The sequence below is a fragment of the Malaya genurostris genome, chromosome 1 (assembly GCF_030247185.1).
Source record: "Malaya genurostris strain Urasoe2022 chromosome 1, Malgen_1.1, whole genome shotgun sequence".
In the NCBI taxonomy this organism is placed as follows: Eukaryota; Metazoa; Arthropoda; class Insecta; order Diptera; family Culicidae; genus Malaya; species Malaya genurostris.
Genome location: NC_080570.1, coordinates 91,446,318 through 91,459,749, shown reverse-complemented (window position 1 = coordinate 91,459,749; position 13,432 = coordinate 91,446,318). Strand labels below are relative to the sequence as shown.

The 13,432-nt window shown below is 36.5% G+C and overlaps 1 protein-coding gene and 1 long non-coding RNA gene across 2 annotated transcripts in view; both read left to right on the top strand.

Moving 5' to 3' along the window:
* Positions 1-390: 390 nt before the first annotated feature.
* On the top strand, positions 391-4,272 carry LOC131439417 (uncharacterized). Its single transcript, XR_009231128.1, has 4 exons — positions 391-896; positions 3,344-3,597; positions 3,652-3,768; positions 3,825-4,272. It is a non-coding gene; the product is annotated as an uncharacterized LOC131439417 (long non-coding RNA).
* A 2,132-nt stretch (positions 4,273-6,404) lies between these two features.
* LOC131440709 (mRNA-capping enzyme) overlaps positions 6,405-13,432 on the top strand; it is a 32,415-nt gene continuing 25,387 nt past the window's right edge. The window contains exon 1 of the mRNA XM_058612228.1: positions 6,405-6,703. Coding sequence (XP_058468211.1) covers positions 6,521-6,703 — 183 coding nt within the window. The 5' untranslated portion in view covers positions 6,405-6,520. The remainder of the gene's footprint in view (positions 6,704-13,432) is intronic.

The window sequence follows — 13,432 nt, the reverse complement described above, 5'->3', positions numbered from 1 at the left end:
AAACAGGTAGTAATTGAAAAACCAATTACAAAACTCCTATAAATTATAATCAAAACCATAAGGCATTCGAATTGTTACTTGGGTAAGGTTGGCTTGAATCTGTAGAACATGTCTCGAATAAAGGAAGCGATTATACGTCTTATAATTGTTGCTGGCATGAGTGAATTCCCGTTTGGTAGTAGGATTACGTCGAATTCTATAGTGCCGAAGTGCAGCTGCTCTTAAACGTTTTAGTTGACGAAGGTGTCGATTTGACCAAGGTGGTTTTGGTCGAGGGGCTGGTACATGTAGTCTAAACAAATAGTTGAGCACAGATGTAAATCTTTCCACCGCAACATTGACGTCTTTTGCATTGTCCAAGAGTAGTTCCCAATCGATTGACTCCAATGAACTATTAAGTTTAAGAAAATCGGTTTTAAAAAAATCAAATTCTACATCCTCGACCACATCATTGAAACAGATTTTTTGGTAGCATGTTAATTCAGCCAACAGAGGAGGATGATGGCAATCTATACCAACAAGTGCTTCATCAGCTTGACGCACGTGACAGTTCGCTAACGCTTCCTCGTTAACGAACAAAAGATCCAAAGTGCGATTCAATATATTAGTCACTGTACAAATTTGAATCATGTTCAATAAAGACATCCTGTCTAACAGAGTGCTACTAGACGGATCGGCAGACGCAAATCCATAGGAAGTGTCTTTCCACACAATACCAGGTTGAAAATTTTTGGATCGCGATCGTTCCGATAAATTGTGTATCGAGGACCAAACAACTGCAGTGAGGAGATGTCATCGTTCAGCCATGTCTCGGACAGTACAATTACGTCATATTCTGCATCATAAACAGCAACGAAGAGGTCGTCGATTTTTGTGCGCAGGCCTCTCACGTTCTGGTAATATATTGTGAGTTGTGTAGTAAAATAGTAATTCTCAGGTATCTAAATTTGATATGAACTGATAGGTAAATGTGATATGAGCAGTACATTATATTTTACCTATGAAACACGTAGCTCTTACTGGATTACGCATTAAACAGTTTTTAAATGCCTGTCCATTAAAACCTACACGGAAAATAAAAACAACCCAAAATTTGAGTTGTAACAACCTAAATTTGAGTATATTGTTTATAATAGGTCATTGAGTCGAAACAGATTTTATAGTTTGGCTTAATTTTACTCAACATTTAAGTAAGCTGGGCCATACCTAATAGTGAGTACCAACTTTTTCTTTTACCAAAATTAAACAATTTTTTTAAACAGCTGCACTATTTTGTACCTATTTTTCCCCTGGTGCAGCTGTTTGAATATATTCCGCTAACAGCTCCAGGTGAAAAATAGCAATTTTTTTAGTTCATCCGCATAATTTTTAATTTTATAGCAATGTAGACTACTGATACAATGTTTTGTTCGCAAAAGAGTTAATTTGTTCATTGAAATACATCGTTTAAAGTGCTGAACTACAAGTACCCTAAAACCGAAACTGAATCAAGGCCAATGAGCCAAATATTCAATAATGTCTATGAATATTTTTGAGAGATCTTTAAACAAATCAACAGTTAATATAAAAACCTGTTTTAATCCACCTAGTGGTGTAATGATGCCTTTCTCATATCAATGAAACTATTATATATAATACTGTGGTATTCTTCAAAATATTTTTCTTCGATTCTTAAAAGAATAATCGAAATAGATTTGTTTTTGTCAATTGGAAAAGATTTGAGGTCGATTTAGAAAACTTTTTACGGTTTGTCGCTCTTTTCAGTGATGGTATAAAATTTTTAACACAATTTACCCTATATTTCCGGATCCGGAAGTCGGATCCTGATGAAATTAAGGAATTACGTATGGGACCATAGGACCTTTCATTTGAACCTAAGTTTGTGAAAATCGGTCGCACCATCTATGAGAAAAGTTAGAACACATATTTTCATTTTTTTTGCACATTTTACCCTATAAAGTTAGAGCAATAAACATTACATACACACATACGCACATACACACACACACACAAACACACACACAGACATTTTGCGTACTCGACGAACTGAGTCGAATGGTATATGACACTCGGCCCTCCGGGCCTCGGTTCAAACGTCGGTTTTCACAGTGATTGCATAACCTTTCTATATGAGAAAGGCAAAAAAAAATTTCTTCGATTCTTAAAAGAATAACCGAAATCGGTTTGTTTGGCCGTCTACTGATAAAAACCATCAAATTGGAAAAGATTTGAGGTCGATTTAGAAAATTTTTCAAGGTTTTTCCCCATTTTCAGTGATGGTGTACAATTTTTAACACACTTTACCCTATATTTCCGGATCCGGAAGTCGGATCCGCATGGAATTCAGGCATAACGTGTGGGACCACAGGACCTTTCATTTGAACCTAAGTTTGTGAAAATCGGTCGCGCCATCTATGAGAAAAGTTAAAACACATATTTTCTTTTTTTTGCACATTTTACCCCATAACTCTCGAACCGGAAGTCGGATCCAAATAATATTCAGGAATTTTGTATGGGACCTCAAGACCTTTCATTTGAATCTAAGTTTGTGAAAATCGATTCAGCCATCTCTGAGAAAAGTTAGTGCACTTATTTTCATAATTTTTTGCACATTTTACCCCATAACTCCGGAACCGGAAGTCGGATCCAAATAATATTAAGGAATTTTGTATGGGACCACAAGACCTTTCATTTGAATCTAAGTTTGTGAAAATCGGTTCAGCCATCTCCGAGAAAAGTTAGTGCAAAAAAACGTTACATACACACATACGCACATACACACACACACACACACACATACACACACACATACACACACACAGACATTTTGCGTACTCGACGAACTGAGTTGAATGGTATATGACACTCGGCCCTCCGGGCCTCGGTTCAAAAGTCGGTTTTCACAGTGATTGCATAACCTTTCTATATGAGAAAGGCAAAAATAAATAGTACTGTTTTTATTTATTCAACGTTGAGTATTCCACTCCAAACTTTGCATTGAGTAAAAAGTACTCGCAGTTGGATGAAAAACAAGTTGACTGCTTCTCAACGATGCCATTTTAAGTTTTAGACTCGTCGTGAGATGAGGTTCGCGTCTATTGAATTATTTTTTTGGATTAATTTTCGGATGTGGTGATATTAATGCTGTGATTTTAATACTCTGGAAAAAAAAATGGAGCGACTACAAAGAAAGCTAGATGGCCGTTCGTTTGAAAAACTTACTGGTAAGCAAAGTGTACTTATGGAAATAATCAGTTTAAACGATAGTCGTAACGGTTTAAACTATGTGTGAAAAGATCATTTTCGTTGAGAAATATTGATTTTGAATAATTTTATCTTTCAGAGGACAACACACTGGCTTGATCGAAACTCGAGTGAGCAATATGCGAAAAGGTGTGTTACACGATTGTTCTAAAGGATGAGTGTGTGCAACTTGCTACTTTTTTGAGTGGACTTCTGCCTACACCTGCAAATGCTCGACAAATATCCGAGGGGATGATACAGACGACAGATTTGCATAAATTACTTTTACAAAAAAGTAAATTTAATTAAATAGTCTGCATATTTCCCCATTTGTTATCTTATGAGGGAGAGATGGTAAATAGAATTATTATAAGCTAGAATTATCCTTAACCGAAAAGTGATTTACAGGTCATACAAACATTTGATCGAATCCACCAAAAATCATACAAGATACAGGAGATCTGAAAATGTTGCTTCGCGCAGGAATTCTATTCAATAACTCTAGTTGGATTATGATACAAGACGGTGGGTAGGCTTGTCATTATATAGAAACAACATTCTGTACTATTTTTTTCATTCAGACTTCATAAAAGGAGCTTTAAGATTGATGAAAGAGCTATCCAACAAAGGTAATAAGCGAACTACTGGTTTGGAAAACAATGCGAGCATGGAGGAGATTACTGCTGCTCCCATAATTAAGTGGAACCGATTTCCTCATAGCGAAATGCTGGCTGTAAAACAATTATCCTCAACAATCGGGGACTCACACATAATTTGTGTAGGCGAACGATACTGCCTTGGAAATATGTATGTCATTTTCAATGAACACGTTATTCCTTGTAGTAAATCAAGCCTAAGAGCAATCGAAGTTATGTATAAATCTTATGCTGTATTCGGTCTTCAAGTGCCGGCATTGATCAGACAATTGTACGATCTAATATCGATTAATGTTTGGGGTACGAAACAGCACAACAAGTCTAAATCAACGATGGATTTAACAACGCGATATAAGGAATTTAATTGAAGTTCTTCGACAGAAAACATATTCGATAAATAAACTGAAAAAGCAATGCGGCTATGCTCGTGCAAAGTAAATAATCTGAATATAAATAGAAATATAGTTATTCATTTGTATTGATCGATTGTTCATGTGTATTTTCTTAGTCATCTGATTGTTTTTCTTATATTTTTGTGGTTGCGAGAATTACAAGTAAGTTATTTTTTCCCTGAATTGAATTTCATTTGAGCTTTTTTACTATTAAGTAAGTTTATTTTACCCAAAGCTGACTTTTTCTAAGTTAGTAATATTTACCGAATGAATAATTTCGTGGAGTTACTCAAAATTTGGTATTTCCATTTAACTCAAAATTACCTTATTGAACGAATGTGCTTGGGTGAGTCAAAAATAGCTAATTATAAGTAGTTTCTATTTTCCGTGTACGTGAAAAGTAGGGTGGAAAATATTCACATAACTTTTCACGTAACTTTAACATGATTATTATTTTGAGTGTAGCTGCAGGATTTGCTCTAACTGATACCCACATTATCAGATCCGAATGGATTCCGAATCGGCGAGAAATTTTCATTCGGAATTTCATGTGGAAATCATAATGAATTCCGAATCAATTCCAACTCCAGTGCAACAACCGATTCCGAATGAACCGGTTCGCCTACAACCGGTTGATTCGGAAATCATTCGGAATTGAGTGAGAAGATGCGGACTGAATTGTCAATTTGTCTTCTTCTTCTTCTTTCCTGATTTTGCACGTTTTCGTGCTGATTTTCAGTTTATTTTTAAACGAAAACATTATATAACTGAATATACAAATTTAAAACTACATGTTTTTCGGATATACAGAACTAGTAAATAACCAGTTCTTCTTAGAATCCCAATATAAACTATTGAAATTCGCTGGAAATTAACAAAACGACCTACCTTAGTCAGCATCATCCATTCCTCTAGCTGAAGTGTAGTGAAATGGCTTAAGTCGCTTAAATTTCACACTAACACATTCATAAAATGAGCGAATATTCAATGACATTTATAATGTCACTGTCAATCAGGTTGATCGAGCTGCCAACTCAGGCGAAAATTCTAGCACTGAACCGATCGAGCACTGAAAAATCATGCAGTCGAGTAAGAATTCATTACGCATTCCGTCATTTCGATAATGTGGGTATAAATCTCGATGAATTGATTGCTATTAATCGATTAGCTCGATTAGTGGCACCAGCGTTGCCAGGTCATTTTTTCAGAAATTTGTATTCGGCGCAAAAATCTATCTGTACCAAATCGGTATCAGAATCTCGTTGTTGCTCATGTTGGTGAGCAAAAAAAAAAGGTCTCGTAGCAACCTTCTCTCCTGTCTATCCAAGCTATTAACGAAAATCGGCATTTATCTATACGATCCATGAGTTATCGGTATTTTGGGAGTGCATACACGCTCTTTGAGTTGCGATTGCTCAAATTCATAATCAGGAACAATATGTCAAAATTTGAGTATGGATTTTTGAGTAAAGTAAACTCGTTGCCATCAGTTCTCTCGTATTTATTCATACATTAGAGTAAGTGTTGAGTTTTTAAACATTTGAGTGAAAAAAATACTTCTTGCAGTTCAGAGCGTTTTCATTCTCGGAATATTTTTATCGACATAAAGAATGCAAGAATACGTCGTTTTCCATTGCCGTTTCTAGATCCGATTTTGGAAACATGAATCAACGTCAATCATCGTTGTTTTGTGGTTTCAATTATGCTTAGTGAAAAGCCCAACATAAGGATATTAAAATAATTGAATTTTGACTCCAAACCGTTCAAAAGGAAACGGTTTTGAATCACTATTTTGCCCATTCAAAAGAAAGAAGAATAACTTTGTATATGAAAATAACGAAGAAAAGTTTCTTCATTTTGAGAGTAAGGAACTCAAATTTTGAGTTGAACTTACTCAAATTTTGAACAAAATATTTTTTTTCTTATTTTGAGTAAAAATTACTCAAGTTTTGACAATTTCGTCCCTTAACGCAAAAATGAGTAGATAGGTGGTAACTCAAGTTTAGAGTACGTGCACTTTTTATGAATTTGAGTGATGTGTCACTCAATTTTGAGTTATGTTCATTGAGGGTGTACGGAAATGACACTACTACTATCTGGCATCGCTGGTTGCAATCATTGTCAATACGTGTTAATTGGTATTACGTACTATTTCGCTTTGAACTCAAAATAATATTTTCGTTTCTTAAAGCCTTTTTCATCGGTAATTGTTTTTTATTTAAAAAAGCAATGTCTCTAGGGCCGGGTCCAATTCCTAATCGATGGCTTAACTGTCCGCGTAAGTCGGAAACATTGATAGCAGATAAATTTCTGGCCTTCAAAACACCGCTCAAAGAAGAATTTGAATCACAGATGCCCGTTGAGTGCTGTTTTACGCCAGATATGTTATTCCAAGTGATGAAAACATATAAGGTAAATATAACTAATTATTTTTTTTTAAATATTCGACTATCATGATTATGTCTGAAGTGGAGCTTTTCTCCCTGAACTATACTACCGTTCTACGCCCTATTGTACCATATTCCAAAATAGACAACAGAAATGCGATTAAAGAGTCAAACTATTCGGAGAAAAATGGAGCAATGAAAAAATAATCTCTTCTGTCAAAAACTATACTTAGAACCAACACTCTTATGAATGCCTGTCGATGTTTTTGTTTGTAAATTGAATTATAGCTATTTTCATGATGAGATAATTTAGAGAAAAACGTGTGTGCTCTGGAACAAGGATGGTTTAATAATGAATAAATTTTCAATAGTTTATAGGCGGTAAACAAACTCAGTAACTAAGATAACTCCCTCTCAGTCGATGCTCTCTAATCCGATTCTGGCCCGTAAAGCTATTAATGATTTCGTCAGAATGTCCGCCTCTTGAAAATGCGTAGGAATGTATACAATGTATACCTTTCCTTCTGCAACAGCTTCTCGGATAAAATGAAACTTTATATCAATATGCTTGACACGTTCAGGGTTGTTACGAAAAATTTCAAAATCAAAACGCGCGAAATCCGCGCGAAGTCGAACACTAAAACGCGCGAAATCCGCGCGAAGTTGAAAACTGAAACGCGCGATATTCGAGCGACGCGTTAGACAACTATTTTTATGCAGGTGATACTTTACGCAGTACTTAAAAATTCACTTAAATATAATTTAAAAATTTGCATAAGTTTGTCATATGAACACAATAAATAAGTCCGCATACAGCACGTCACTTCGAGAAACCCAATGAAAACGATTTCATTTTTATTCTTCTTTTTTTTCGATGCCCTTAGTTAAGGAGCAAGACTTTTTGCAAGCGTATGAGTAATGTCAACAATACGTGCGTAAAAACAAATTCCGGCGCTTCTTTTACTGATTTTAATCAATATATCTTCCATATGGTTGAAAAATAAACCAATCAGTTTATTCTGCTTAAAATTGCAATTCAAGAAAAGTGTCTTAGTCTAGAACTCTTCGGTTTTCCTTAAAACTGCTCGAGAAAAATTATTATTTTTCGTAGCTTCTATAAGTAAACCCGTTAAATAGAAACCCCTAATTTAACATGCGGAAGGCAATGGAAATGGCATGTTGTCGTAAAACTATTTATTTTTCCGGAAAACTACTTTTGTAACATAAAATATTCAGTTTTGCTTATTTTGTGTAGCGCAATCTAATACAAATGATTTGAAGCAGTGTTGCCAACTTTTATTAGGGAATTAAAATCTATATTCATAAAATGTAAGCAATTTTCCATAAAACGTTGGTGAAAAATTGTTCAAAGCTGATATATCATACAAAATGTCAGGCTTAACATTCATTTGAGAATAAATTATTGTTAAACAAGATTGTTTGAAACTCAATCTTGCAAGTTACTTTAATAAACTCGTTGCACTGCATATATTAATCTATAACAAACGTACTGAATAAATTGTACGTAATACACAAGTTAACTTGGTTTATTCTTGATCCTTAATTAATACTCTCTGATGTACGGAAAATGTTACAGTAAAAATAAAAATGCTTACACTTGTGATTTTAAAAGAAGCGAAACAGATTTCATCTAAGATTTTTTTTTTGCTTCGACTTTTTTTTGCTCGGCAAGCATTTCCTTCTTGGTAAGAAGAATTTTTAGGTAAAACACATCAGGATGATCTGATTCACTCTTTTTAATATCAGTTTCAATTATAATAGCGTCTTCTTCTATTGAAAGATTTTACTCTGAATGTCTGAGGAGGAAATCATTTTTTATTCTTTTATTTGGATCAGGGAAAAGCCCACTGGAATTAGTTTCTGTCAAACTTGTTCTCAAGTAGGCATAAAAACTCCTCATCTTTTGCATCAATAGATCAAAAACATCCAAATGATACATTTGCTTAAATCTAGTGCTTCTATAGTAACTACATCTAATGAGACAGTAACATAAGAAACGATTTCTTGATAACATTACGTGATAAATGAAAGTCGAAAGAATTGAAACATTTGTTAAATATGCGGCACATGCTAGCAATGGGCTTGTTATATCCATAATTAGTTCTGACAAAGGGAATCCGAAAAAAATAGGAAAACTACGATGTCGAATGTCAAATTGTAACAATTGAAAGCTCTATGTGCTCTTTAAAATTTAACTTGGTTCCCAGAACACCCAGGTCCTTAACAGACGATGCGCGTTCGAGAACAGTTTGTGGAATATTGTAGTCGAACTTGAATACAGACTTTTTGCTACAAAAAGAGACGACGGAGCATTTAGTGGCATTTAAACCATTTAGAAATATGAAATACGAAAGTCATCAGCGAACGATAGTTTCATACACTTGATCGAAAAATTTAGATCGTTGAGATACAATAAAATTATGAACGGTCCAAGGTGACTTCCTTGAGGAACTCCAGATGTAACAGCACTTGGTGAGGTTGTACAGGCTCCTTTTTTCACTATCATTTCATTACCAGTTAGATATGATCGAAGCCAATTAAAAAATGATCCATTTAGTCCCAGTCTACTTAACTTGGAGATCGTTATGTGATGATTGATTTTGTCGAACGCAGCAGAGGAAGTTGAAAGCTTTGGCATGGATCCAAGCTGAGTCTCTGATATGTAGTCAGAGCAACTATGTGTTATAAAATCCAGAACTATAATTTCAAACAGCTTCCAAGGTAGTTGGATACTATACCCTTATTCACATAGGATTTCTTCCATATTTCAGGACAAATTCCAGAACGCAAAAAAACAATTGAAAATGTTGGATAGTTGAACCAACAAACTATTAGAACACTTTCTTATCACCACGAATGGAATCCCAGAACTTCTTCGTTTCTTTTATTATCAGACTTCGCTTCGTAAGCATGTCGTGTAATTTTTGCTTTAAGAATTCGATTTTTATCATACACAAAATTTGTTATTATATTATTGAAGAATCGCATTCCATTTATTACGTTTTTTGCATTATTGAATGTATTATCACTGAGACGATATCTTCCATCTGACATTAATATCCTTGAGTGCAAAATGTTGAAATAACATCTTGTACCACTCGAGATCGAAAAGCATAAAATCGAAATTTTGTCCACTGAAGTAAACATTGGCTAGAACCGCCTTCTAGTAAATTTTAGTTTTATCAAGGGAAAATTCGGCCAACTCGACCAATTGCTGAAACGTTCGCCCATCTTTAATTTTTTAGGGTTTCATAAAACTCACAAGTTTCAAAAATTTGCAAAGAATTTTGTGGAATGATGTTTTTTGAAATTCGCGCGAAATCCGCGCCATAGCATCAAAATCTTAGCAGAAACCGCGCCAAATCCGCGAAAATCGCGAAATCCGCGAAAACCGCGAAATCCGCGCGACCGTAACAACCCTGCACGTTTAGTTTCTTTCTTTTCTGCCATAGCAATCGCACCTTGATTATCTTCAAAAATGGGTATGGGGTACAAACTTGATTCTCGCAAATCCGTCATCAATCCACTCAGCCAAAGTGTTTCACTAACAGAAGTACTCATTGCAATATATTCTGCTTCCGTTAAAGACATTGCCACAGCTCGCTGTTTCTTAGACGACCACGCAATAGTACACCCAAAAACTTTGATCAGAAATCCGGATACACACTTACGATTCAGCTCATCACTGGCATACTCTGCATCTGCAAATACCTTGACTGGAGGATCATGCGGGTTTCTTCTGAATGTCAGCTTCATATTCTTGGTAGCTTGAAGGTAACGCAGCACTCGTTTAGCATGCTTCCAATGATCTTCTCCTGCAGCATCCTGGAATTTTGCTAAGTAAGCCACAATATAGTAAAGATCTGGTCTTGTTCCCATCATCAGGAACATGAGACTACCCACAAGTTCTCGATAGGGATGACTACAACCTTCAGTTGATCGCGAAGTTGCAGTTTTGTTTCAGCAGGTGTATTAACAGGTTTACAGTTCTCCATACCAAAACGTAGCAATATTTTCTGAATTAGTGCTTCTTGAGATAAATGCATTGCACCTTCATCGCCATACTCTCTCTTGATTCCCAGGAAATGGTTGAGTTCATGAAAATCCGTCATTTCGAACTCCATTTTAAGCTTCGTATTGATTTCATCTATCATTTTCAAATGTTTAGCCGCAACAAGAAGATCGTCCACGTAGATCACAAGGTAAATTATCTGCTCTCCTTGTCCACGAATATAGACGCAATAGTCATGCCGAGACCGAGTAAAACCCATACTCATCAGAACTTCGTTGAAACGACCATTTCAGCAGCGAGTCGATTGCTTGAGACCATAAAAAGATTTATTTAATGAACAAACTTCGTCGGGCTGACCACATACCCCCTCTGAAACTCGCATGTACACCTTTTCTGTAAGAAACGTCGTTTTCACGTCCATTTGATGAACTTTTAGTTCTCGATTCGTTGCCACAGCTAAAATCGTACGAATGGTTGAAAGCTTGGCTATCGGTGCAAAACTTTCATCATAGTCCACGTGCTTCCGCTGTAAGTACCCTTTGGCAACCAGTCGAGCTTTGTAGCGCACATGATTCCCATCAGCATCGGTTTTCATGGTAAACACCCATTTGTTTGGAACTGGTTTAACCTTATCAGGGCACTTGACCATCGTCCAGGTGTTATTTTTCTGCAATGACATCAGTTCATCATTAATTGCTTGCCTCCACTTCGATTCTTGTGAATGTCCATCGACCTCGGCGTAACACGAAGGCACCTGTTGAAATTCATCTACAGCAGAAAGTGCTTTATACGGGGCAACAAAATCGGTGAACCAACCTGGAGTCTTGCGCTCCCGGCCACTAGACCTTGCAACATACTCTTCACAGTTGTTCCCATTTTTCAAATGTGGTGGGAGCGCAGATATATATTCATCTTCTTCCTCGAGACAATGATCTTTTGATAGATTTGTATTATTGTCTCTTTCATTCTTATCTTCAGATTCGGTTGTTTGCAATACGTCATTACTGAAAGGCTCTAGGACAGGAATTCCATCCGGAACCACTACTTTCGTTATATCTTCGTTAGGTGTCTTGAAAGGAAATTTTGATTCGTCAAACTTCACATCTCTTGTTACGAACATTTTTCTCTTATCGGTATTCCATAGACGATAACCCGTCGGTGAATACCCAAGCATTACGCTGCGTAGTCCATTTGCATCTAACTTGCCCCTTTTCTGCTTTGGAATCCACGCAAATGACTGACATCCAAAAACTTTCAGTTTTCCAACATCCGGCTTTTGACCGTGCCAACATTCAGCAGGAGTTTTGTTTTCTTTTAGTGCATCAGTAGGGCTTCGGTTTGTAGCGAATACTGCATTAAGTACTGCTTCTCCCCACATATATTTTGGAGCTCCGGATTCCGCAAGTATTGCTCTCATTTTTTCGACAATCGACCTGTTATATCTTCTACCACTCTATTTTTCTGTGGTGTGTAGCCAACGGTTGATTCGAGTTGAATTCCTTGTTTTGTATAGTAGGCACACTGCTCATTTGAAAAATATTTCTTTCCGAGGTCACATCTCAAATTTGCTATCTTCATACCGAACTTTGCCGTTGCCATAGCCTCAAATACCTTGAAATATTTAAAAACTTGGTCCTTACGCTTCATCAAATAAACCACAGCAAAATGAGTATAGTCATCATTGAATGAGACAAAATACTGATATCCTTCTAGTGTCCGCGGTGTAATCTGACCACAGACATCAGTGTGGGCGCGCTCCAATGGGTCGATTCTTGATAAACGGCAACCGAACCATTTTGCTTTCTGCACAGCTATCGCAAAATCCACCACCGTGAACATCATCAATGTCATGAATTATTCCATACTGTTTCAAGCGTCGTACATTTTTGAAACTTAGGTGTCCAAAGCGTTTGTGCCACAACTCCATCTTGTCATCGTTATTCTTCACAATCATAGCTGAACCGGGAATCATACATTTAATCTTTAAGAAAAACAGGTTTCCGTGTAATAGTGCCACAGCTAAGATTTCGCCATTCTTGGATAAAACTGCTCGATCTTGCATGAAATTAACTTTGACTCCAGCTTTCAACAAACGCGACAATGATAGCAAATTGTATTTGAGATTTTTGACAATTTTTGATTTTTGATTTTTCCCGTGAACAAAGGTGCCCTCTTTCGTGGCGTTGAGCTTCTCACCATGTTTTGCACTCTCGATCACAAGTGAGATTTCCAAGTTTGAAAACTCTTGGAAACATTCTTCCTCGTATGCCATATGACGACTTGCTCCTGAATCAAGAATCCATTCAATTTCATAATCCTTTCTCAGACCTTGGATCGTTTCTGGCGATGACAACATCAACGCCACTTCTCTATCTACGGGTATACTTGCCACTTGAGCTTTATCTCGACGGGTTTTGTTCTTAGGACAGGTGAACTTTTTATGACCTGGTTCGCCACACACGAAGCAATTTCCTTGAAACTTGCTTTTGTTTTTGCCTTTGAATGATTTCGCTGCAAACGCCGATCCTGATCCATCCAGAACACCATTTAAATTTGATTCCCGACCCGAACGTTTCTACCCTTCGGCCAGCAAACGCGCCTTTACAGTGTCCAATTTCAATTGATTGTCTTCAAGATTCTCCATGGCCGTAGTAACAACATCATACGACGATGGCAGTGAAACGAACAATTGACTAACCGCGTCCAGCTCCGAAACAGTGG